This window comes from Salvelinus namaycush, chromosome 36 (genome assembly GCF_016432855.1).
Source record: "Salvelinus namaycush isolate Seneca chromosome 36, SaNama_1.0, whole genome shotgun sequence".
NCBI classification, from domain to species: domain Eukaryota; kingdom Metazoa; phylum Chordata; class Actinopteri; order Salmoniformes; family Salmonidae; genus Salvelinus; species Salvelinus namaycush.
The window spans coordinates 25,244,429-25,271,614 of record NC_052342.1 but is presented as its reverse complement, the minus strand read 5'-3'; the positions used below and the strand labels follow the sequence as shown (position 1 = coordinate 25,271,614).

The window sequence follows — 27,186 nt, the reverse complement described above, 5'->3', positions numbered from 1 at the left end:
CACAACCCACCACAGACAGCACCCACAACCCACCACAGACAGCATCCACAACCCACCACAGACAGCATCCACAACCCACCACAGACAGCATCCCCACAACCCACCACAGCAGCAAAACAATCTTTTGGCGTTAACCGACAAGTCAAGTTTTGCAACACGGAAAGTCTTTGAAAGAAAGAAACGAGTCTCACTGTTTTACTGGCCATAGACAACCACAGCAACAAACAAACAAACAAACAAACGCAGTAGTGTTTTTTTTTTATACAGTACACAACTAAATAGAACAATTTGATACAAGTTACATTTTAGTGTGATAAAATGCTCATTAAAAACAAATATAAACTGAAGATAAACCCCAGATACAGTCAGGTCGGAAAGTCTTTGAAAGAAAGAAACGAATCTCACTGTTTTACTGGCCATAGACAACCACAGCAACAAACAAACGCAGTAGTGTTTAACTAAATAGACTAAATAGAACAGTTTGATACAACAAGTTATATTTTAGTGTGATAAAATGCTCATAAAAAAAAAAAAAAGATAAACTGAAAACCAAACCCCAGATACAGTCAGGTCCATAATTATTGGCACCCTGGATAAAGATGAGCAAAAATATTGTATAAATAAACAATATAAATACTGAGATATATTTCATGCAAAAAAAACTAAAGAAAGAGGGTGAAATTATACTATTTTATAACAATGCAATTGCTCACAAAATGAGATTTTGTTGAACAAGAAATATGTACAAAAATCACACAAAAAAAAGATTGGGGTTCTTGGCCCCCCTGTTCCAGCACCCTCCCCTTGCGACGATAACACCACTGAGCCTATTTCTAAAATGTTTTATGAGACTGGAGAACACGTTGGGAGGGATCTTAGTCCATTCCTCCATACAGAACCAAAGTCCAGAGACTGAGGTGACCATTGCAGCATTTAGATGTATGGCTAAAATGTTTGATTAGTCCTGGGGGTCATTATCTTGCTGGAAGATCCACTTGTGTCAGCCTCCTGGCAGAAGAAATCAGGTTTTTGGCACACAAAAAAAAGTGTCCTGGTACTGGATAAAGTTCCTGATGCCGTTGACCTCAACAAGGGCCCCAGGACCAGTGGAAGCAAAACAGCCCCATAACATCAAAGATCCACCACCATATTTGACATTAGGTATGGAGGTTCATTCCTGCATATGCTTCTGTTTTTCAACACCAAACCCACCGCTGTTGTGTGTTGCCAAGGAGCTCTATTTACATGTCATCTGACCAAAGCACCGGTTCCAATCCAAGTGCCAATGCTGTTTATCAAAACACCAGGCGGTGCAAACTCCAGGCGGTGCTATGGTCAGATGACATGAAAATAGAGTTCTCTTTCACTGAGCAATTGTATTGGTAAAAAAATATATAAATTTCCCTATTTTGTTGAGCAATATAGCTCAGAATTAGTATTTTGTACAGAATAATGCTCATCTTTATCAAGGCGGGTCAATAATGATGGACCTGACAATACCTACAGTACAGTCGTCATTCAAATGCCTGTCATCAATAGAAAACACCTCTGTCTCTCTCTCTCTCTCCATTGTTTAAACTCTATTATACAGTGATAGAAACTATCATCGTGATCTCAGCAATGCAGAAAGCAGATAGCCTTTTGGTTCTCTTTAGCTTATGAGTAGTCAGGCACTTATACAGTAGAAACACACACAAATTTTTTTTTTTGCAGATTCCCAATCTCTAATAACAATGTCGCATACAAAAAAAAGGAAAACAGCACATCATACATGACGTGAAAACCTACAACAAACGCTACTTACAGAGAAAAAAATAGAAAAACAAAAGTGTTATATAATGGAGTTCTTTGTAACCCAGGAATCAGTCTAAATCCTTTACTATACCTACAACATTCTTAGCCTGGTTCCAGATCTGCTTGTGTTGTCTTGTCAAATGGAACAGGAGCTGGCGACACAGCACAAACAGGTCTTGGACCGGGCTATAGTGGAATGTTTTCTAATCTGAGCGTTGGTGTAAATCGAGCCTGGTTCTAGATCTGTTTGTGTTGTTTTGTCAAATGCAACAGGAGTTGGCTACACACCACAAACAGATCTGGGACCAATACAGAATAAACGAACTGTGCTTTTCCAGTATGCTAGTAGTAATCTCTTCCATAGAAGTTATATCCCTTCCAAGTCCTATTGGATATGAATGTAAACATGACTGGCACTTTGTCTCACAATCTCGGTCTTTAAACAGCAGTTACGGTTATATAACACAGGATTGGGATCAATTCCATTTTTAATTCCAGTCAATTCAATTGCACCTTTCAGAAGCTGTGGCATCACCCAGGTGAGTGCTACATGTTCGGCAATGGAGGTCCAGTACCTGCGGAGGACCAGTACCTGCGGAGGACCAGTACCTGCGGAGGACCAGTACCTACGGAGGACCAGTACCTATAGAAGGACCAGTACCTATAGAAGGACCAGTACCTATAGAAGGACCAGTACCTACAGAGGACCAGTACCTATAGAAGGACCAGTACCTACAGAAGGACCAGTACCTACAGAAGGACCAGTACCTACAGAAGGACCAGTACCTACAGAAGGACCAGTACCTACAGAAGGACCAGTACCTACAGAAGGACCAGTACCTATAGAAGGACCAGTACCTATAGAAGGACCAGTACCTATAGAAGGACCAGTACCTATAGAAGGACCAGTACCTATAGAAGGACCAGTACCTACAGAAGGACCAGTACCTACAGAGGACCAGTACCTACAGAGGTCCAGTACCTACAGAGGTCCAGTACCTGCGGAGGTCCAGTACCTACAGAGGTCCAGTACCTACAGAGGACCAGTACCTATAGAGGACCAGTACCTATAGAGGTCCAGTATATATGGTAATATGGTAATGTAGTTACAGACCCGTACAGTAGTATAGGGTAATGTAGTTACAGACCCGTACAGTAGTATAGGGTAATGTAGTTACAGCACCTTACAGTAGTATAGGGTAATGTAGTTACAGCACCGTACAGTAGTATATGGTAATGTAGTTACAGACCCGTACAGTAGTATAGGGTAATGTAGTTACAGACCCGTACAGTAGTATAGGGTAATGTAGTTACAGCACCTTACAGTAGTATAGGGTAATGTAGTTATAGCCCCGTACAGTAGTATAGGGTAATGTAGTTACAGCCCCGTACAGTAGTATAGGGTAATGTAGTTACAGCCCCGTACAGTAGTATAGGGTAATGTAGTTACAGCACCTTACAGTAGTATAGGGTAATGTAGTTACAGCACCGTACAGTAGTATAGGGTAATGTAGTTACAGCACCGTACAGTAGTATAGGGTAATGTAGTTACAGCCCCGTACAGTAGTATAGGGTAATGTAGTTACAGCCCGTAGAGTAGTATAGGGTAATGTAGTTACAGCACCGTACAGTAGTATAGGGTAATGTAGTTAAAGCCCTGTACAGTAGTATAGGGTAATGTAGTTACAGCCCCGTACAGTAGTATAGGGTAATGTAGTTACATCACCTTACAGTAGTATAGGGTAATGTAGTTACAGCACCGTACAGTAGTATAGGGTAATGTAGTTACATCACCGTACAGTAGTATAGGGTAATGTAGTTACAGCCCCGTACAGTAGTATAGGGTAATGTAGTTACATCACTGTACAGTAGTATAGGGTAATGTAGTTACAGCCCGTAGAGTAGTATAGGGTAATGTAGTTAAAGCACCGTACAGTAGTATAGGGTAATGTAGTTACAGCCCCGTACAGTAGTATAGGGTAATGTAGTTACAGCCCCGTACAGTAGTATAGGGTAATGTAGTTACATCACCTTACAGTAGTATAGGGTAATGTAGTTACAGCACCGTACAGTAGTATAGGGTAATGTAGTTACAGCCCCGTACAGTAGTATAGGGTAATGTAGTTACAGACCCGTACAGTAGTATAGGGTAATGTAGTTACAGACCCGTACAGTAGTATAGGGTAATGTAGTTACAGACCCGTACAGTAGTATAGGGTAATGTAGTTACAGCACCGTACAGTAGTATAGGGTAATGTAGTTACAGCCCCGTACAGTAGTATAGGGTAATGTAGTTACAGACCCGTACAGTAGTATAGGGTAATGTAGTTACAGCACCGTACAGTAGTATAGGGTAATGAAGTTACAGCACCGTACAGTAGTATAGGGTAATGAAGTTACAGCACCGTACAGTAGTATAGGGTAATGTAGTTACAGCACCGTACAGTAGTATAGGGTAATGTAGTTACAGCCCCGTACAGTAGTATAGGGTAATGTAGTTACAGCACCGTACAGTAGTATAGGGTAATGTAGTTACAGCACCTTACAGTAGTATAGGGTAATGTAGTTACAGCCCCGTACAGTAGTATAGGGTAATGTAGTTACAGCCCCGTACAGTAGTATAGGGTAATGTAGTTACATCACCATACAGTAGTATAGGGTAATGTAGTTACAGCCCCGTACAGTAGTATAGGGTAATGTAGTTACATCACCGTACAGTAGTATAGGGTAATGTAGTTACAGCACCGTACAGTAGTATAGGGTAATGTAGTTACAGCCCCGTACAGTAGTATAGGGTAATGTAGTTACAGCCCCGTACAGTAGTATAGGGTAATGTAGTTACAGCCCCGTACAGTAGTATAGGGTAATGTAGTTGTGCAAAAGATTTCCTAAACCCCAAAACAAACATTGTCTCTTTTTATCAATCAAATTTATAATAACATACACATATTCAATTTATAACAAAATAAATATATTAAACCCTTTACTGCATAATATATATATATTTATATATATATATATTTTTTCTTTGTACAGAGAGGAGTGTTACGATAAGAACCATAACAAACTAGACATAATCTCAATCCTAATCTCACATGTTGCCACTACGTTAGATTTCCCTTAACGTTTTACATTTACCTGGGTCGTGTTCATTAGGCACCAAACGGAAGTAAATGGACTGAAACAGGGAGAGACAACCTTGCATCTGTCCAATAGGAAACGGTTAAATTGTCATACATACATTACTTTGCATGCCCTAATGAATACGACCCCGTTGCTGGTTTTTGTCAAAGACACGACCGTTATCCTGTTCCAAACCGTCGCACCTCCTCATCCCTCCCTCTACTGCCCCCCTGATCCTGTAGTATCATCACTATACTGACTGTTCGAAAGTGGCGACCCAGGCATTGACTCCTCACCCCCCTCACCCCCTGCCCCTCTCCCCCCCTTCGCCCTCAGGAAGGCGGAGTTGGGGTGGAGGGCGTGGTAGTGTTCGAGCAGTGCATCCTGGGAAGGGGCGGTGTGGCCACACTCCTCACAGACGTAGAGTTTGTTGCGTCTCTCCTTATAGGCGTACTGCAGGGTCACACCGTGGATCTTCTTCATGTGAGACTCCAGAGAGCAGCGCTGGGTGAAGGCCTTGTCACAGAGAGAACACTTGTAGGGACGCACTCCTAGAGGGAGAGAGGGACTGGATTAGAGACGGAGGGATGGAGGGAGGAAGAGATGGGAGAGGAATGAGAGGAGATGGAGCAGCACTGGGTGGAGTTAGGGGTGGGGTTTAGTGAGGGGTGGGGGGGGGGGTTTAGTGAGGGGTGGAGTGAGGGATGGGTGGGGTTTACTGAGGGGTGGGCGGGGTTTAGTGAAGGGTGGGCTGAGGGGTTTAGTGAGGGGGGGCTGAGGGGTTGGCTGAGGGGGGGGCTGAGGGGTTTAGTGAGGGTTTAGTGAGGGGGGGCTGAGGGGTTTAGTGAGGGTTTAGTGAGGGGGGGCTGAGGGGTTTAGTGAAGGGGGGGCTGAGGGGTTTAGTGAGGGTTTAGTGAGGGGGCTGAGGGGTTTAGTGAGGGGGGGCTGAGGGGTTTAGTGAGGGCGTACGTCTCTCTGTCCTACTTGTGTGTGTGCGTGTATGTGTGTGTCCTACCTGTGTGTGTGCGTGTATGTGTGTGTGTGTGTCCTACCTGTGTGTGTGCGTGTATGCATGTGTGTGTGTGTGTGTGTGTCCTACCTGTGTGTGTTCTGACGTGTCTCTTCAGGTCGAAGGTGTCGTTGAATCCTTTACCACAGTGGTTACACAAGTGTCTCTTAGTATCACTGTGACACTTCAGGTGCCGGTTCAACATCCTCTGGTGCTGGAACACCTTCTGGCACATCTGCCAGGTTACACAGGAAGAGGAGAGAGAGAGAGACGGGTTACACGGGAAGAGGAGAGAGAGAGAGAGAGAGACGGGTTACACGGGAAGAGGAGAGAGAGAGACGGGTTACACGGGAAGAGGAGAGAGAGAGACGGGTTACACGGGAAGAGGAGAGAGAGAGACGGGTTACACGGGAAGAGGAGAGAGAGAGACGGGTTACACGGGAAGAGGAGAGAGAGAGACGGGTTACACGGGAAGAGGAGAGAGAGAGACGGGTTACACGGGAAGAGGAGAGAGAGAGACGGGTTACACGGGAAGAGGAGAGAGAGAGACGGGTTACACGGGAAGAGGAGAGAGAGAGACGGGTTACACGGGAAGAGGAGAGAGAGAGACGGGTTACACGGGAAGAGGAGAGAGAGAGACGGGTTACACGGGAAGAGGAGAGAGAGAGACGGGTTACACGGGAAGAGGAGAGAGAGAGACGGGTTACACGGGAAGAGGAGAGAGAGAGACGGGTTACACGGGAAGAGGAGAGAGAGAGACGGGTTACACGGGAAGAGGAGAGAGAGAGACGGGTTACACGGGAAGAGGAGAGAGAGAGACGGGTTACACGGGAAGAGGAGAGAGAGAGACGGGTTACACGGGAAGAGGAGAGAGAGAGACGGGTTACACGGGAAGAGGAGAGAGGTACGGAAGAGGAGAGAGAGAGAGAGAGAGACGGGTTACACGGGAAGAGGAGAGAGAGAGAGAGAGAGACGGGTTACACGGGAAGAGGAGAGAGAGAGAGAGAGACGGGTTACACGGGAAGAGGAGAGAGAGAGAGAGAGACGGGTTACACGGGAAGAGGAGAGAGAGAGAGAGAGACGGGTTACACGGGAAGAGGAGAGAGAGAGAGAGAAGAAAATGAACAACAATGACAAATGGTTTGATAAAGAATGCAAAAATCTAAGAAATAAATTGAGAAACCTGTCCAACCAAAAACATAGAGACCCGGAAAACCTGAGTCTACGCCTTCACTATGGTGAATCACTAAAACAATACAGAAATACACTACGGAAAAAGAAGGAACAGCACGTCAGAAATCAGCTCAATGTAATTGAAGACTCCATAGACTCTAACCAATTCTGGGAAAATTGGAAAACACTAAACAAACAACAACACGAAGAATTATCTATCCAAAATGGAGATGTATGGGTAAACCACTTCTCCAATCTTTTTGGCTCTATAACAAAGAATAAAGAGCAAAAACATATACATGATCAAATACAAATCCTAGAATCAACTATTAAAGACTACCAGAACCCACTGGATTCTCCAATTACCTTGAATGAGTTACAGGACAAAATAAAAACCCTCCAACCCAAAAAGGCCTGTGGTGTTGATGGTATCCTTAATGAAATGATCAAATATACAGACAACAAATTCCAATTGGCTATACTAAAACTCTTTAACATCGTCCTTAGCTCTGGCATCTTCCCCAATATTTGGAACCAAGGACTGATCACCCCAATCCACAAAAGTGGAGACAAATTTGACCCCAATAACTACCGTGGAATATGCGTCAACAGTAACCTTGGGAAAATCCTCTGCATTATCATTAACAGCAGACTCGTACATTTCCTCAATGAAAACAATGTACTGAGCAAATGTCAAATTGGCTTTTTACCAAATTACCGTACAACAGACCATGTATTCACCCTACACACCCTAATTGACAACCAAACAGACCAAAACAAAGGCAAAGTCTTCTCATGCTTTGTTGATTTCAAAAAAGCCTTCGACTCAATTTGGCATGAGGGTCTGCTATACAAATTGATGGAAAGTGGTGTTGGGGGTAAAACATACGACATTATAAAATCCATGTACACAAACAACAAGTGTGCGGTTAAAATTGGCAAAAAACACACACATTTCTTCACACAGGGTCGTGGGGTGAGACAGGGATGCAGCTTAAGCCCCACCCTCTTCAACATATATATCAACGAATTGGCGCGGGCACTAGAACAGTCTGCAGCACCCGGTCTCACCCTACTAGAATCCAAAGTCAAATGTCTACTGTTTGCTGATGATCTGGTGCTTCTGTCACCAACCAAGGAGGGCCTACAGCAGCACCTAGATCTTCTGCACAGATTCTGTCAGACCTGGGCCCTGACAGTAAATCTCAGTAAGACCAAAATAATGGTGTTCCAAAAAAGGTCCAGTCACCAGGACCACAAATTCCATCTAGACACCGTTGCCCTAGAGCACACAAAAAACTATACATACCTCGGCCTAAACATCAGCACCACAGGTAACTTCCACAAAGCTGTGAACGATCTGAGAGACAAGGCAAGAAGGGCCTTCTATGCCATCAAAAGGAACATAAATTTCAACATACCAATTAGGATCTGGCTAAAAATACTTGAATCAGTCATAGAGCCCATTGCCCTTTATGGTTGTGAGGTCTGGGGTCCGCTCACCAACCAAGATTTCACAAAATGGGACAAACACCAAATTGAGACTCTGCATGCAGAATTCTGCAAAAATATCCTCCGTGTACAACGTAGAACACCAAATAATGCATGCAGAGCAGAATTAGGCCGATACCCACTAATTATCAAAATCCAGAAAAGAGCCGTTAAATTCTACAACCACCTAAAAGGAAGCGATTCCCAAACCTTCCATAACAAAGCCATCACCTACAGAGAGATGAACCTGGAGAAGAGTCCCCTAAGCAAGCTGGTCCTAGGGCTCTGTTCACAAACACAAACACACCCCACAGAGCCCCAGGACAACAGCACAATTAGACCCAACCAAATCATGAGAAAACAAAAAGATAATTACTTGACACATTGGAAAGAATTAACAAAAAAACAGAGCAAACTAGAATGCTATTTGGCCCTAAACAGAGAGTACACAGTGGCAGAATACCTGACCACTGTGACTGACCCAAACTTAAGGAAAGCTTTGACTATGTACAGACTCAGTGAGCATAGCCTTGCTATTGAGAAAGGCCGCCGTAGGCAGACATGGCTCTCAAGAGAAGACAGGCTATGTGCACACTGCCCACAAAATGAGGTGGAAACTGAGCTGCACTTCCTAACCTCCTGCCCAATGTATGACCATATTAGAGAGACATATTTCCCTCAGATTACACAGATCCACAAAGAATTTGAAAACAAATCCAATTTTGATAAACTCCCATATCTACTGGGAGAAATTCCACAGTGTGCCATCACAGCAGCAAGATTTGTGACCTGTTGCCACAAGAAAAGGGCAACCAGTGAAGAACAAACACCATTGTAAATACAACCCATATTTATGCTTATTTATTTTAACTTGTGTGCTTTAACCATTTGTACATTGTTACAACACTGTATATATATAATATAACATTTGTAATGTCTTTATTGTTTTGAAACTTCTGTATGTGTAATGTTTACTGTTAATTTGTATTGTTTATTTCACTTTTGTATAATATCTACCTCACTTGCTTTGGCAATGTTAACACGTTTCCCATGCCAATAAAGCCCCTTGAATTGAATTGAATTGAGAGAGAGACGGGTTACACGGGAAGAGGAGAGAGAGAGAGAGAGAGAGAGACGGGTTACACGGGAAGAGGAGAGAGAGAGAGAGAGAGACGGGTTACACGGGAAGAGGAGAGAGAGAGAGAGAGAGACGGGTTACACGGGAAGAGGAGAGAGAGAGAGAGAGAGACGGGTTACACGGGAAGAGGAGAGAGAGAGAGAGAGAGACGGGTTACACGGGAAGAGGAGAGAGAGAGGGAGACGGTTAGAGGGGGGGATCAGACATGGAGAGAGTGGAGAGAGGGGGGATCAGACATGGAGAGAGGGGGGGATCAGACATGGAGAGAGTGGCGAGAGGGGGGATCAGACATGGAGAGAGTGGCGAGAGGGGGGGATCAGACATGGAGAGAGTGGCGAGAGGGGGGGATCAGACATGGAGAGAGTGGCGAGAGGGGGGGATCAGACATGGAGAGAGTGGCGAGAGGGGGGGATCAGACATGGAGAGAGTGGCGAGAGGGGGGGATCAGACATGGAGAGAGTGGCGAGAGGGGGGGATCAGACATGGAGAGAGTGGCGAGAGGGGGGGATCAGACATGGAGAGAGTGGCGAGAGGGGGGGATCAGACATGGAGAGAGTGGCGAGAGGGGGGGATCAGACATGGAGAGAGTGGCGAGAGGGGGGGATCAGACATGGAGAGAGTGGCGAGAGGGGGGGATCAGACATGGAGAGAGTGGCGAGAGGGGGGATCAGACATGGAGAGAGTGGCGAGAGGGGGGGATCAGACATGGAGAGAGTGGCGAGAGGGGGGGATCAGACATGGAGAGAGTGGCGAGAGGGGGGGATCAGACATGGAGAGAGTGGAGAGAGGGGGGGATCAGACATGGAGAGAGTGGAGAGAGGGGGGGGATCAGACATGGAGAGAGTGGAGAGAGGGGGGGGATCAGACATGGAGAGAGTGGAGAGAGGGGGGGGATCAGACATGGAGAGAGTGGAGAGAGGGGGGGGATCAGACATGGAGAGAGTGGAGAGAGGGGGGGGATCAGACATGGAGAGAGTGGAGAGAGGGGGGGATCAGACATGGAGAGAGTGGAGAGAGGGGGGGATCAGACATGGAGAGAGTGGAGAGAGGGGGGGATTAGACATGGAGAGAGTGGAGAGAGGGGGGGATTAGACATGGAGGGATTGGAGAGAGGGGGTGATTAGACATGGAGGGATTGGAGAGAGGGGGGGATTAGACATGGAGGGATTGGAGAGAGGGGGGATTAGACATGGAGGGATTGGAGAGAGGGGGGATTAGACATGGAGAGAGGGGGGGATTAGACATGGAGAGAGGGGGGGATTAGACATGGAGAGAGTGGAGAGAGGGGGGGATTAGACATGGAGAGAGTGGAGAGAGGGGGGGATTAGACGTGGAGGGAGAGGCGAGAGGGATTAGACGTGGAGGGAGAGGCGAGAGGGTGGGATTAGACGTGGAGGGAGAGGCGAGAGGGTGGGATTAGACATGGAGGGAGAGGAGAGAGGGGGGGATTAGACGTGGAGGGAGAGGCGAGAGGGTGGAATTAGACATGGAGGGAGAGGCGAGAGGGTGGAATTAGACATGGAGGGAGAGGAGAGAGGGGGGGATTAGACATGGAGGGAGAGGCGAGAGGGGGGATTAGACATGGAGGGAGAGGCGAGAATTAGACATGGAGGTGGAGGAGGGAGGGGGCGATTAGACATGGAGGGAGAGGAGAGAGGGGGCGATTAGACATGGGGGGAGAGGAGAGAGGGGGGGGATTAGACATTGAGGGAGAGGCGAGGATTAGACATGGATGGAGAGGAGAAAGGGGTGGATTAGACATGGCGGGAGAGGAGAAAGGGGTGGATTAGACTTGGAGGGAGAGGAGAGAGGGGGGGATTAGACATGAAGGGAGAGGCGAGAGGGGGGGATTAGACATGGAGGGAGAGGCGAGAGGGGGGGATTAGACATGGAGAGAGTGGAGAGAGGGGGGGATCAGACATGGAGAGAGTGTAGAGAGGGGGGGATTAGACATGGAGAGAGTGGAGAGAGGGGGGGATCAGACATGGAGAGAGTGGAGAGAGGGGGGGGATCAGACATGGAGAGAGTGGCGAGAGGGGGGGATCAGACATGGAGAGAGTGGAGAGAGGGGGGATCAGACATGGAGGGAGAGACGAGAGGATGGGATTATACATGGAGGGAGAGGCGAGAGGATGGGATTATACATGGAGGGAGAGGCGAGGGGGGGGGATTAGACATGAGGGAGAGGCGGGGGGGGATTAGACATGAGGGAGAGGCGAGGGGGGATTAGACATGGAGGGAGAGGCGAGGGGGGATTAGACATGGAGGGAGAGTCGAGAGGGGGGATTAGACATGGAGGGAGAGTCGAGAGGGGGGGATTAGACATGGAGGGAGAGGCGAGAGGGGGGGATTAGACATGGAGAGAGTGGGGATTAGACATGGAGAGAGTGGCGAGAGGGGGGGATTAGACATGGAGGGAGAGGAGGATCAGACACGGAGAGAGTGGAGAGAGGGGGTTTAGACATGGAGAGAGTGGAGAGAGGGGGGGATTAGACATGGAGGGAGAGGCGAGGGAGAGGCGAGAGGGGGGGATTATACATGGAGGGAGAGGCGAGAGGGGGGGGATTAGACATGGAGGGAGAGGCGAGAGGGGGGATTAGACATGGAGGGATTAGACATGGAGGGAGTGGAGAGAGATTAGACATGGAGGGAGTGGAGAGAGGGGGGATTAGACATGGAGAGAGTGGAGAGAGGGGGGGATTAGACATGGAGAGAGTGGAGAGAGGGGGGGATTAGACATGGAGGGAGTGGAGAGAGGGGGGGATTAGACATGGAGGGGAGAGAGGGGGGGATTAGACATGGAGGGATTGGAGAGAGGGGGTGATTAGACATGGAGGGATTGGAGAGAGGGGGGGATTAGACATGGAGGGATTGGAGAGAGGGGGGATTAGACATGGAGGGATTGGAGAGAGGGGGGATTAGACATGGAGAGAGTGGGGATTAGACATGGAGAGAGTGGAGAGAGGGGGGGATTAGACATGGAGAGAGTGGAGAGAGGGGGGGATTAGACGTGGAGGGAGAGGCGAGAGGGATTAGACGTGGAGGGAGAGGCGAGAGGGTGGGATTAGACGTGGAGGGAGAGGCGAGAGGGTGGGATTAGACATGGAGGGAGAGGAGAGAGGGGGGGATTAGACGTGGAGGGAGAGGCGAGAGGGTGGAATTAGACATGGAGGGAGAGGCGAGAGGGTGGAATTAGACATGGAGGGAGAGGAGAGAGGGGGGGATTAGACATGGAGGGAGAGGAGAGAGGGGGGATTAGACATGGAGGGAGAGGCGAGAGGGGGGATTAGACATGGAGGGAGATGCGAGAATTAGACATGGAGGTGGAGGAGGGAGGGGGCGATTAGACATGGAGGGAGAGGAGAGAGGGGGCGATTAGACATGGAGGTGGAGGAGGGAGGGGGCGATTAGACATGGAGGTGGAGGAGGGAGGGGGCGATTAGACATGGAGGGAGAGGAGAGAGGGGGGGATTAGACATGGAGGGAGAGGAGAGAGGGGGGATTAGACATGGAGGGAGAGGCGAGAGGGGGGATTAGACATGGAGGGAGATGCGAGAATTAGACATGGAGGTGGAGGAGGGAGGGGGGGATTAGACATGGAGGGAGAGGAGAGAGGGGCGATTAGACATGGAGGGAGAGGAGAGAGGGGGCGATTAGACATGGAGGGAGAGGAGAGAGGGGGCGATTAGACATGGAGGGAGAGGAGAGAGGGGGCGATTAGACATGGAGGGAGAGGAGAGAGGGGGGGATTAGACATGGAGGGAGAGGAGAGAGGGGGGATTAGACATGGAGGGAGAGGAGAGAGGGGGGATTAGACATGGAGGGAGAGGAGAGAGGGGGCGATTAGACATGGAGGTGGAGGAGGGAGGGGGCGATTAGACATGGAGGGAGAGGAGAGAGGGGGCGATTAGACATGGAGGGAGAGGAGAGAGGGGGCGATTAGACATGGAGGTGGAGGAGGGAGGGGGGGATTAGACATGGAGGGAGAGGAGAGAGGGGGCGATTAGACATGGAGGGAGAGGAGAGAGGGGGCGATTAGACATGGAGGGGGAGGAGGGAGGGGGCGATTAGACATGGAGGGAGAGGAGAGAGGGGGCGATTAGACATGGAGGTGGAGGAGGGAGGGGGCGATTAGACATGGAGGGAGAGGAGAGAGGGGGCGATTAGACATGGGGGGAGAGGAGAGAGGGGGCGATTAGACATGGGGGGAGAGGCGAGAGGGGGGGATTAGACATTGAGGGAGAGGCGAGGATTAGACATGGATGGAGAGGAGAAAGGGGTGGATTAGACATGGCGGGAGAGGAGAAAGGGGTGGATTAGACATGAAGGGAGAGGCGAGAGGGGGGGGATTAGACATGGAGGGAGAGGCGAGAGGGGGGGATTAGACATGGAGAGAGTGGCGAGAGGGGGGATCAGACATGGAGGGAGAGACGAGAGGATGGGATTATACATGGAGGGAGAGGCGAGAGGATGGGATTATACATGGAGGGAGAGGCGAGGGGGGGGGATTAGACATGGAGGGAGAGGCGAGGGGGGGATTAGACATGGAGGGATTGGAGAGAGGGGGGATTAGACATGGAGGGATTGGAGAGAGGGGGGATTAGACATGGAGGGAGAGTCGAGAGGGGGGGATTAGACATGGAGGGAGAGGCGAGAGGGGGGGATTAGACATGGAGGGATTGGAGAGAGGGGGGATTAGACATGGAGAGAGTGGCGAGAGGGGGGGATTAGACATGGAGGGAGTGGAGAGAGGGGGGGATTAGACGTGGAGGGAGTGGAGAGAGGGGGGGATTAGACGTGGAGGGAGTGGAGAGAGGGGGGGATTAGACGTGGAGGGAGTGGAGAGAGGGGGGGATTAGACATGGAGGGAGAGGAGGATCAGACACGGAGAGAGTGGAGAGAGGGGGTTTAGACATGGAGAGAGTGGAGAGAGGGGGGGATTAGACATGGAGGGAGAGGCGAGGGAGAGGCGAGAGGGGGGGATTATACATGGAGGGAGAGGCGAGAGGGGGGGGATTAGACATGGAGGGAGAGGCGAGAGGGGGGATTAGACATGGAGGGATTAGACATGGAGGGAGTGGAGAGAGGGGGGAGATTAGACATGGAGAGAGTGGAGAGAGGGGGGATTAGACATGGAGAGAGTAGAGAGAGGGGGGGATCAGACATGGAGAGAGTGGAGGGTTAGACATGGAGGGAGTGGAGTGAGGGGGGGATTAGACATGGAGGGATTGGAGAGAGGGGGGGATTAGACATGGAGGGATTGGAGAGAGGGGGGATTAGACATGGAGGGATTGGAGAGAGGGGGGATTAGACATGGAGGGATTGGAGAGAGGGTGGAATTAGACATGGAGGGATTGGAGAGAGGGGGGATTAGACATGGAGGGATTGGAGAGAGGGGGGATTAGACATGGAGAGAGTGGAGAGAGGGGGGGATTAGACGTGGAGGGAGAGGCGAGAGGGGGGATTAGACATGGAGGGAGAGGCGAGAGGGGGGGATTAGACGTGGAGGGAGAGGCGAGAGGGATTAGACGTGGAGGGAGAGGCGAGAGGGTGGGATTAGACATGGAGGGAGAGGAGAGAGGGGGGGATTAGACGTGGAGGGAGAGGCGAGAGGGTGGGATTAGACATGGAGGGAGAGGAGAGAGGGGGGGATTAGACATGGAGGGAGAGGCGAGAGGGGGGGATTAGACGTGGAGGGAGAGGCGAGAGGGTGGGATTAGACATGGAGGGAGAGGAGAGAGGGGGGGATTAGACATGGAGGGAGAGGCGAGAATTAGACATGGAGGGGGAGGAGGGAGGGGGCGATTAGACATGGAGGGAGAGGAGAGAGGGGGCGATTAGACATGGAGGGAGAGGAGAGAGGGGGCGATTAGACATGGGGGGAGAGGAGAGAGGGGGCGATTAGACATGGAGGGAGAGGCGAGAGGGGGGGATTAGACATTGAGGGACAGGCGAGGATTAGACATGGATGGAGAGGAGAAAGGGGGCGATTAGACATGGAGGTGGAGGAGGGAGGGGGCGATTAGACATGGAGGTGGAGGAGGGAGGGGGCGATTAGACATGGAGGGAGAGGAGAGAGGGGGGGATTAGACATGGAGGGAGAGGAGAGAGGGGGGATTAGACATGGAGGGAGAGGCGAGGGGGGGGATTAGACATGGAGGGAGATGCGAGAATTAGACATGGAGGTGGAGGAGGGAGGGGGGGATTAGACATGGAGGGAGAGGAGAGAGGGGCGATTAGACATGGAGGGAGAGGAGAGAGGGGGCGATTAGACATGGAGGGAGAGGAGAGAGGGGGCGATTAGACATGGAGGGAGAGGAGAGAGGGGGCGATTAGACATGGAGGGAGTGGAGAGAGGGGGGGATTAGACATGGAGGGAGAGGAGAGAGGGGGGATTAGACATGGAGGGAGAGGAGAGAGGGGGGATTAGACATGGAGGGAGAGGAGAGAGGGGGCGATTAGACATGGAGGTGGAGGAGGGAGGGGGCGATTAGACATGGAGGGAGAGGAGAGAGGGGGCGATTAGACATGGAGGGAGAGGAGAGAGGGGGCGATTAGACATGGAGGTGGAGGAGGGAGGGGGGGATTAGACATGGAGGGAGAGGAGAGAGGGGGCGATTAGACATGGAGGGAGAGGAGAGAGGGGGCGATTAGACATGGAGGTGGAGGAGGGAGGGGGCGATTAGACATGGAGGGAGAGGAGAGAGGGGGCGATTAGACATGGAGGTGGAGGAGGGAGGGGGCGATTAGACATGGAGGGAGAGGAGAGAGGGGGCGATTAGACATGGGGGGAGAGGAGAGAGGGGGCGATTAGACATGGGGGGAGAGGCGAGAGGGGGGGATTAGACATTGAGGGAGAGGCGAGGATTAGACATGGATGGAGAGGAGAAAGGGGTGGATTAGACATGGCGGGAGAGGAGAAAGGGGTGGATTAGACATGAAGGGAGAGGCGAGAGGGGGGGGATTAGACATGGAGGGAGAGGCGAGAGGGGGGGATTAGACATGGAGAGAGTGGCGAGAGGGGGGGGATCAGACATGGAGAGAGTGTAGAGAGGGGGGGATCAGACATGGAGAGAGTGGAGAGAGGGGGGGATCAGACATGGAGAGAGTGGAGAGAGGGGGGATCAGACATGGAGGGAGAGACGAGAGGATGGGATTATACATGGAGGGAGAGGCGAGAGGATGGGATTATACATGGAGGGAGAGGCGAGGGGGGGGGATTAGACATGGAGGGAGAGGCGAGGGGGGGATTAGACATGGAGGGATTGGAGAGAGGGGGGATTAGACATGGAGGGATTGGAGAGAGGGGGGATTAGACATGGAGGGAGAGTCGAGAGGGGGGGATTAGACATGGAGGGAGAGGCGAGAGGGGGGGATTAGACATGGAGGGATTGGAGAGAGGGGGGATTAGACATGGAGAGAGTGGCGAGAGGGGGGGATTAGACATGGAGGGAGTGGAGAGAGGGGGGGATTAGACGTGGAGGGAGTGGAGAGAGGGGGGGATTAGACGTGGAGGGAGTGGAGAGAGGGGGGGATTAGACGTGGAGGGAGTGGAGAGAGGGGGGGATTAGACATGGAGGGAGAGGAGGATCAGACACGGAGAGAGTGGAGAGAGGGGGTTTAGACATGGAGAGAGTGGAGAGAGGGGGGGATTAGACATGGAGGGAGAGGCGAGGGAGAGGCGAGAGGGGGGGATTATACATGGAGGGAGAGGCGAGAGGGGGGGGATTAGACATGGAGGGATTAGACATGGAGGGAGTGGAGAGAGGGGGGGAGATTAGACATGGAGAGAGTGGAGAGAGGGGGGATTAGACATGGAGAGAGTGGAGAGAGGGGGGGATTAGACATGGAGAGAGTGGGGGATTAGACATGGAGAGAGTGGAGAGAGGGGGGGATTAGACATGGAGGGATTGGAGAGAGGGGGGGATTAGACATGGAGGGATTGGAGAGAGGGGGGATTAGACATGGAGGGATTGGAGAGAGGGGGGATTAGACATGGAGGGATTGGAGAGAGGGTGGAATTAGACATGGAGGGATTGGAGAGAGGGGGGATTAGACATGGAGGGATTGGAGAGAGGGGGGATTAGACATGGAGAGAGTGGAGAGAGGGGGGGATTAGACGTGGAGGGAGAGGCGAGAGGGGGGATTAGACATGGAGGGAGAGGCGAGAGGGGGGGATTAGACGTGGAGGGAGAGGCGAGAGGGATTAGACGTGGAGGGAGAGGCGAGAGGGTGGGATTAGACATGGAGGGAGAGGAGAGAGGGGGGGATTAGACGTGGAGGGAGAGGCGAGAGGGTGGGATTAGACATGGAGGGAGAGGAGAGAGGGGGGGATTAGACATGGAGGGAGAGGCGAGAGGGGGGGATTAGACGTGGAGGGAGAGGCGAGAGGGTGGGATTAGACATGGAGGGAGAGGAGAGAGGGGGGGATTAGACATGGAGGGAGAGGCGAGAATTAGACATGGAGGGGGAGGAGGGAGGGGGCGATTAGACATGGAGGGAGAGGAGAGAGGGGGCGATTAGACATGGAGGGAGAGGAGAGAGGGGGCGATTAGACATGGGGGGAGAGGAGAGAGGGGGCGATTAGACATGGAGGGAGAGGCGAGAGGGGGGGATTAGACATTGAGGGACAGGCGAGGATTAGACATGGATGGAGAGGAGAAAGGGGTGGATTAGACATGGCGGGAGAGGAGAAAGGGGTGGATTATACTTGGAGGGAGAGGAGAGAGGGGGGGATTAGACATGGAGGGAGAGGCGAGAGGGGGGGATTAGACATGGAGGGAGAGGAGAGAGGGGGGGATTAGACATGGAGGGAGAGGAGAGAGGGGGGGATTAGACATGGAGTGAGAGGCGAGAGGATGGGATTAGACATGGAGAGAGTGGAGAGCGGGGGGATTAGACATGGAGGGAGTGGAGAGCGGGGGGGGTGGTGAGAGAGGAGGTTATTTGACATACCTGGCACACGAACGTCGCCTGAGCACCTGTCCCTGACCTCGTTACTGTGGAGACCGGGACAGTAGCGGACGTCGTCAAGGCAACAGGTGTGGTGGTGATTTCGGGGACGGAAGGCTGGGGAGGTGTTGGAATCTCACTGGGTAGCTCACCTGTAGTCACCTATAGAAGAGACAGAGAAACAGACAGACAGGAGAAAAAAAAGAGTTAAGAGATGATTGGGGGTTTTATATTCCCAGAACAACAAACACAATGACAACAAAAAGACTACATTCCCCATGATGCCTCAGTCACTCACCTTGATTTTGGAGCGGACGTAGGGACTGCTCTGTGCCCTCCTCTTGACCTTTAACCCCTGACCCGGGCTTTGGGGTCGACCCAGCACCGTGCACGAGGGCAGCTCCGCTCTAGGGGTCATCACGCTGTGCACGTCACGCAGGAGTGATTCTGTGCGTTTGGTGTATTCGTAGCGTGTCGTCGTGGAGAGACAGAGAGCGGTCTCTGCTGGGCTGGCTTCAGTCTCCTCCAATAAGGGGAATGCAGACACTGGAACAAGAGAGGAGAAAAGATACATTACATATAGAATATAACCTACAATATGGTAACACACACACACACGCACAAGAAGGACAGAGGGAAATGGTTTAGCTTGTTAAAGGATATAATCTAGGGATTCTAGTGTGGTGATGTTGGTAACAGTTAATATGAGCTTGTGCCAGTCTAAGTGAGTGTGTAAAGGGTGACAGAGAGGACCGGGGGGGTTGTGTGTGTGTTTAAAGGCATTGTCTTGTGCCTCACACACACACTATAGTTACCGTTGGACCAGTCTGACCGGCCAGTCCAGAGACACAGGTTCCCGCTGTAAACTCCTCAAACACACACACAGACACACACACCCCTCCAGACAGTACAGACACCCCTCCAGACAGTACAGACACCCCTCCAGACAGTACAGACACACCTCCAGACAGTACAGACACACCTCCAGACAGTACAGACACACCTCCAGACAGTACAGACACACCTCCAGACAGTACAGACACACCTCCAGACAGTACAGACACACCTCCAGACAGTACAGACACACCTCCAGACAGTACAGACACCCCTCCAGACAGTACAGACACACCTCCAGACAGTACAGACACACCTCCAGACAGTACAGACACACCTCCAGACAGTACAGACACACCTCCAGACAGTACAGACACACCTCCAGACAGTACAGACACACCTCCAGACAGTACAGACACACCTCCAGACAGTACAGACACACCTCCAGACAGTACAGACACACCTCCAGACAGTACAGACACACCTCCAGACAGTACAGACACACCTCCAGACAGTACAGACACACCTCCAGACAGTACAGACACACCTCCAGACAGTACAGACACCCCTCCAGACAGTACAGACACCCCTCCAGACAGTACAGACACCCCTCCAGACAGTACAGACACACCTCCAGACAGTACAGACACCCCTCCAGACAGTACAGACACCCCTCCAGACAGTACAGACACACCTCCAGACAGTACAGACACCCCTCCAGACAGTACAGACACACCTCCAGACAGTACAGACACCCCTCCAGACAGTACAGACACACCTCCAGACAGTACAGACACACCTCCAGACAGTACAGACACCCCTCCAGACAGTACAGACACCCCTCCAGACAGTACAGACACAACCTCCAGACAGTACAGACACACCTCCAGACAGTACAGACACACCTCCAGACAGTACAGACACACCTCCAGACAGTACAGACACCCCTCCAGACAGTACAGACACCCCTCCAGACAGTACAGACACACCTCCAGACAGTACAGACACACCTCCAGACAGTACAGACACCCCTCCAGACAGTACAGACACCCCTCCAGACAGTACAGACACCCCTCCAGACAGTACAGACACACCTCCAGACAGTACAGACACCCCTCCAGACAGTACAGACACCCCTCCAGACAGTACAGACACCCCTCCAGACAGTACAGACACCCCTCCAGACAGTACAGACACCCCTCCAGACAGTACAGACACACCTCCAGACAGTACAGACACCCCTCCAGACAGTACAGACACCCCTCCAGACAGTACAGACACCCCTCCAGACAGTACAGACACACCTCCAGACAGTACAGACACCCCTCCAGACAGTACAGACACCCCTCCAGACAGTACAGACACCCCTCCAGACAGTACAGACACCCCTCCAGACAGTACAGACACCCCTCCAGACAGTACAGACACCCCTCCAGACAGTACAGACACCCCTCCAGACAGTACAGACACCCCTCCAGACAGTACAGACACCCCTCCAGACAGTACAGACACCCCTCCAGACAGTACAGACACCCCTCCAGACAGTACAGACACCCCTCCAGACAGTACAGACACCCCTCCAGACAGTACAGACACCCCTCCAGACAGTACAGACACCCCTCCAGACAGTACAGACACCCCTCCAGACAGTACAGACACCCCTCCAGACAGTACAGACACCCCTCCAGACAGTACAGACACCCCTCCAGACAGTACAGACACCCCTCCAGACAGTACAGACACCCCTCCAGACAGTACAGACACCCCTCCAGACAGTACAGACACCCCTCCAGACAGTACAGACACCCCTCCAGACAGTACAGACACCCCTCCAGACAGTACAGACACCCCTCCAGACAGTACAGACACCCCTCCAGACAGTACAGACACCCCTCCAGACAGTACAGACACCCCTCCAACAGACACCCCTCCAGACAGTACAGACACCCCTCCAGACAGTACAGACACCCCTCCAGACAGTACAGACACCCCTCCAGACAGTACAGACACCCCTCCAGACAGTACAGACACCCCTCCAGACAGTACAGACACCCCTCCAGACAGTACAGACACCCCTCCAGACAGTACAGACACACCTCCAGACAGTACAGACACACCTCCAGACAGTACAGACACCCCTCCAGACAGTACAGACACACCTCCAGACAGTACAGACACACCTCCAGACAGTACAGACACACCTCCAGACAGTACAGACACCCCTCCAGACAGTACAGACACCCCTCCAGACAGTACAGACACCCCTCCAGACAGTACAGACACCCCTCCAGACAGTAATTGTAGAGAAGTATGTGTGTGTGTGTTCTATAAATGTCAGTTGATCACACAATTTAATCTGTTGATTCTATAACAGGACAGGAGCCAAATCGGATAACTCACAAATCAAAGCATTGCGTGAGGTCCCGTTGTTTTGTGTGGGTCATAATCAGGGGTGTCAACCTAAAACCCTGAGGGCTTCTTTAAAAAAGAAAGTAAAATATGCATCTCTGCTAAAAATCTGGGTAAAAGATTTAAAGGAATGTGAGTCTTATTCAGTACATGTAGTTGTTGGCTGCTTTTCTAAAGTCTAATAACCTTGCCAACAGGCTTGCCAGCTAAATTAGTTAGACAAGATAGCAATTCAAACTTGATTTATAGCTTGAAATGGCTTCTTGGTGGTCAATTGAATTTACAAACATACGGTACATTCGGAAAGTATTCAGAACCCTTGACTTTTTCCGCATTTTGTTACGTTACAACCTTATTCTAAAATGTATTAAATCTTTTTTTCCTCCTCATCAATCTTGAAACAATGCCCCATAATGACATCACAATGCCCCATAATGACAAAGCAGAAAGAGGTTTTTAGACATTTCTGCAAATGTATTAAAAATTTACAAAAATGAAATATAACATTTACATAAGTATTCAGACCCTTTACTCAGTACTTCGTTGAAGCACCTTTGGCAGCGATTACAGCCTTGAGTCTTGTTGGGTATGATGCTACAAGCTTGGCACACCTGGATTTCGGGAGTTTCTCTCATTCTTCTCTGCAGATCCTCTCAAACTCTGTCAGGTTGAATGGGAAGCGTCGCTGCACAGCGGTCTCTCCAGAGATGTTAGTTCAGTCGGTGACGTCACTTGCTCTGAGACTTGAAGTAGTGGTTCCCCTTGCTCTGCAAGGGCCGCGGCTTTTGTGGAGCGATGGGTAACGACGCTTCGTGGGTGACTGTTGTTGATGTGTGCAGAAGGTCCCTGGTTTGCGCCCGGGTCGGGGCGAGGGGACGGTCTAAAGTTATACTGTTACACTTAGGGTCGTTGTCCTGTTGGAAGGTGAACCTTCGCCCCAGTCTGAGTTCCTGAGCACTCTGGAGCAGGTTTTCATCATCATCTCTGTACTTTGCTCCGTTCATCTTTCCCCTCGATCCTGACCAGTCTCCCAGTCCCTGCCGCTGAGAAAAACATCTCCACAGCATCCTTCGCTGGGCAGACCGTTTGGGAAATTTGGGGCAAAATTAGAGTATACCCACTTCTCCAGGTGAAACAACACCACTGCTTAAGGTGGTTGCTCCCCTATAGACACAAAGGGTTTACTTAGCTCACTGAATTCCTTTGAAAACAGGAAAAAAGAAAAAGAAAAAAGTCTCCGGCTTCCTCTTCCGCTCTACACTTTCCTCTACTGATGGATCCGGGCACCTCGGAAGGAACCATTTACTAGGGAGAATAGGGGGGGTTACTCTTTGCCTGGTCCAGTCAGTGTGCTCCCTCCTCAAAATACAGCTGACAGATTTTTTTAAATAAATAATTAGGATAAAACATGGGCTTTAAAATGAAGTTTAGTAATGAATATATATATATATTTTTTTATGTAACAGTTTAATCTGAGGAGCAGGTTCCACCTATTCCCAGTGTCATATTGGGACAGAATTAAGTTGTTTTTATTGTAACCGTTTAATTGCTCAACTGAAGTCATATTTCATTTCAAACAATAAAAAAACCGTACACACACACACACCTGATTAGACATGTTGGTGAATTGTTAACCTCGAGCTGTTTGCTCACCCCTCCCTTCCCTCACACCAGCACCAAGTGCGCCTCCAGGCAAACAATGACTATCCATATAACCAGATATTATGACACGGATATTTGAAACCTTGGTTCAGTCTCATCTTTGAAAACCTAATTCATGTTATCAAACAGTCTGAAACTAACCCGCCTGTTCTCATAGACTAGACCAGGGGTAGGCATCTCTGGTTCTGGAGTGGCACCAGTGTGTTGAATTTAGGCAGTCACTGAACAAATCAATTAGTTTAATTGGTCAGGTGTGGAACAAAACCCTGCAGTACCTGTGGCACTCCAGTAAACAGGGTTGCCTACCTCTGGACTAGACGTAATAAAGTAAACGTAAATCCTGGACACTCAAATTAGTATAATATTTGACGTCTGGTATGGTTACAGAAGACAATAAGGTTACTTAAGGCAAAACTAAAGTAGGCAGGTATAACCCAAAGGCTGTGTTTTCAAATCTCATCACGGACAACTTTCCTACTACTTACTACTTTTTAGTTACTTTGCAGCTATTTAGCATGTTAGCTAACCCTTCCTCTAACCCATAGCCCCTAACCTTAACCTCAACCCCAAACTATAACCCCTAGCCTAGCTAATGTTAGCTAACCCTTCCTCTAACCCTAACCTTAACCTTTAATCTAACCTAACCCTAACCTTAACCCATAGCCCCTAACCTTAACCTCAACCCCAAACTATAACCCCTAGCCTAGCTAATGTTAGCTAACCCTTCCTCTAACCCTAACCTTAACCTTTAATCTAACCTAACCCTAACCTTAACCCATAGCCCCTAACCTTAACCTCAACCCCAAACTATAACCCCTAGCCTAGCTAATGTTAGCCGCCTAGCTAATGTTAGCCACCTAGCCAAAGTTATCCACAACAAATTGGAATTTGTAACATATCATACATTTTGCAAATTTGTAACATAATGTACGTATTTCACATCATATGAAATGCATGATGGACATCGACAATTTAATACATGCCATACGAAACATATCATACTAATTGGAGTGTCCCCAATTTAAGTTCACTATGTTACGTCTATCCCTGAGTACAGGCTGAACTAACGGTTTAATGAAAAGTGTCAAACACAGAGGAGGATGAAGTCAAAGACAATGTATCGGCTAATATTCAAAACAATAGGCCTAGGTGCTATCTTAACCTCCCATGGAGAGAGAGGGAGTCAACAGAAGAACAGGCGGTAGTGGTTTGGTGTGTTTGCTAAGGGTGTATTGTATGACTGTGTATTGTATGACTGTGTGTGTTGGGAGACGAGGGTACTAGCCCTAGTCCGTTATTTCACCCAGCATCTACCATCCTGAACATTACCCAGACGGCGGGGGCGCGTCCAGGGCACTCAATGAAGAATGCTTCTTCCCAAATGTCCACAGGTACTGTTAGCGCGTTTTTTTTCCTTCTCAACTTAGAAAAAAATATCTCCTGTGCCATTTTATTTATTTATTAGTTGAAGCTACAAAAATAATAGAATAGCGACTAAGCACATGCGTTTCAATATCCAACTATCAAATTATCTTGCTCAGAATTATGGTGAGAAATGTGTAACCTAACCTACGCTAAACGCATAATGTGATAAACGCCATGGAAGCATTGTTAGTAAGCACAATGATAACAGCTGTAGTTGGAGTGAAACACAAGTCGAGTCGGTGGGGCAGGTAACTTCACACAGCCGGGTAATAACTAGGCTGTGGACTGCTGCTAGCGTTGTCACCATGACTACTGCTGGTGATTTGGCTCTTCAGGCAATAACCTAAACGTTCACATCTTTGCAGTTTGAAATAGCCTTGGTTTTCAATCGTTTTCATTAAAAATATTCAACTTAGAGAATTTTATAACAATCAAATAAAATATAGATCTTACAGCCTACCCCATAACCATACTGAGAGGCTTGGTTTGTTTCTTACTTAACGCGTTCTTAATGTTTTTAAAATATATTAGTTCAGGAAGTGAAATCTATCTCCTGTTGGGTGCTAATCTAACGATCGTTTTCAGTACCAGAGACTTTTAAAGGATCTAAAAGGCAATGATTAAAAGTTAACTGTGGTGGGGGAAGGAGGTCTTAGGTGAACGTGTTTACATTGACATTTTAGTCATATAGTAGGGCGCTCTTATACAGACCGACTTACAGGAGCAATATGGGGTTGGTGCCTTGCTCAAGGGCACATCAATAGACTTTTCACCTAGTCGTCTCGAACCAGCAACCTTTCAGTTACTGCACCAACGCTATTAACCGCGAGGCTTCCTGCCCGCTATCAGTTATCTGATATCACAACACATAACAATAACAAAAAGCCCACCGGTACAATGGCGATTGTTCTCAGGACTGTGACGCAAGAGAGACATATCTAGTCTAGATAAAAGAGGAAGAATATGAGGTGAAACGTCCCTCCGTGTAAAACACTGGTCACGTTAAGTGTTCGGCTACTGTGTGGATTATGGCAAAAATAAATAATATATATTTTAGTCTGCATGTCAAGCAGTTAAAGGCATATCTGTTCTACACAGTAGGGTTTATATCTCAAATCTATTGCAAACCAAGATGCTATTTTTTCATGAAGCGCCGCGGTAGACTGCCTATAAGGCCAACCAATGCAGTCTATACAGCGGCGCTTCGTGAAACAAGTGGGTCTTGGTTTACAATAGATATGACAGGCCGTATGGGTGAGGTAGATTGTGGCAGTGCTGCAACCGGTTTCACCCCCCCCCCCCCTTTCTCTCCTTCAAGGAAACTACTCGGGTCTGAAGACCGGACAGCCGGAGTTGTAACCGGGTGTCCTGGTTATCTTTGTGGCTCACAGGGGAACATTGCCACACGCACTATAGTTGGGCCTGGCTCGCTGCAACGCAGTGTCTTAACCTCTAGACCAAGAAAAGCTCAATAAAACCCACAAAAAAATGGTATCGGAAGTCCTATGATCTATCCTGGAATATGGCCTGTGATGACAGTGTAAAAATGATGCCAAAACTTTCCACCCCGATTCTTGTTGTAATGTAGCCTACCTACTCGTTTGGATACATAATTGTAACAGTTTCTGGTTGAGTTTTTGTTAAACCGTTATAGCCTAACAATTTATTAATCGTGTCATTGAACACTGATTTCCCGTTATTCGGTGCTGCTGCTCGTGCTCCACCGAAACAAAATGGTTTATTAACGGAACACAACCTCACCTGGGATATAGACGTACCCGCGCTCGTGGTCTGGCAGCTCGCTCCAGTTCCGCTTACCGGGAGAGTATCTCGCCTTCTTTACAAGGAAGGCTCGCGGCATGGTCGGTTTTTACGGTTAATCTGTCGTCTTCGTCTAATCAATATACTCCTGGTAAACTGATGAAGAAAAAAAAGTGCTTAAAAAAACTTCCCGCTGGAAAAAAAATAACAAAAAGGTAAGGATTGTTCCCCTCCCTCCTTCTCCACCTAACAACAAACTTTGTAGCTCTGTAGTTTCGGTCTTCTACCTATCCCGTTTTCTTTCTCTTTTTATCCGTTGTTTTTCTCCAAGCCCATACTCCACAAAAACAGCAACGGTAGCGTCTCTGCAGGTGAGTTCGCTTGTTCAGGTGTGCCCGTACCTTTAGGCTACGTT

The 27,186-nt window shown here is 49.5% G+C and overlaps 1 protein-coding gene across 1 annotated transcript; it reads right to left on the bottom strand.

Annotated features, from left to right (window-relative positions):
- Positions 1–5,136: 5,136 nt before the first annotated feature.
- On the bottom strand, positions 5,137–26,871 carry LOC120030512 (putative transcription factor Ovo-like 1). Its single transcript, XM_038975920.1, has 5 exons — positions 26,772–26,871; positions 18,979–19,226; positions 18,684–18,842; positions 6,017–6,161; positions 5,137–5,468 (listed from the first exon to the last, which is right to left on the bottom strand). The coding sequence occupies exons 1-5, from the start codon at positions 26,869–26,871 to the stop codon at positions 5,137–5,139; spliced, it is 984 nt and encodes a 327-aa protein (XP_038831848.1).
- Between the last annotated feature and the right edge of the window lie 315 nt (positions 26,872–27,186).

Excerpts from the sequence above, each read along its gene's own strand:
- LOC120030512 (XM_038975920.1), bottom strand. The coding sequence starts at position 26,871 with ATGCCGCGAGCCTTCCTTGTAAAGAAGGCGAGATACTCTCCCGGTAAG. Across the intron at positions 18,843-18,978 it reads ACGTCCGCTCCAAAATCAAG|GTGACTACAGGTGAGCTACC; the intron begins GTGAGTGACTGA and ends TCTCTTCTATAG. Across the intron at positions 5,469-6,016 it reads ACACGTCAGAACACACACAG|GAGTGCGTCCCTACAAGTGT; the intron begins GTAGGACACACA and ends CTCTCCCTCTAG.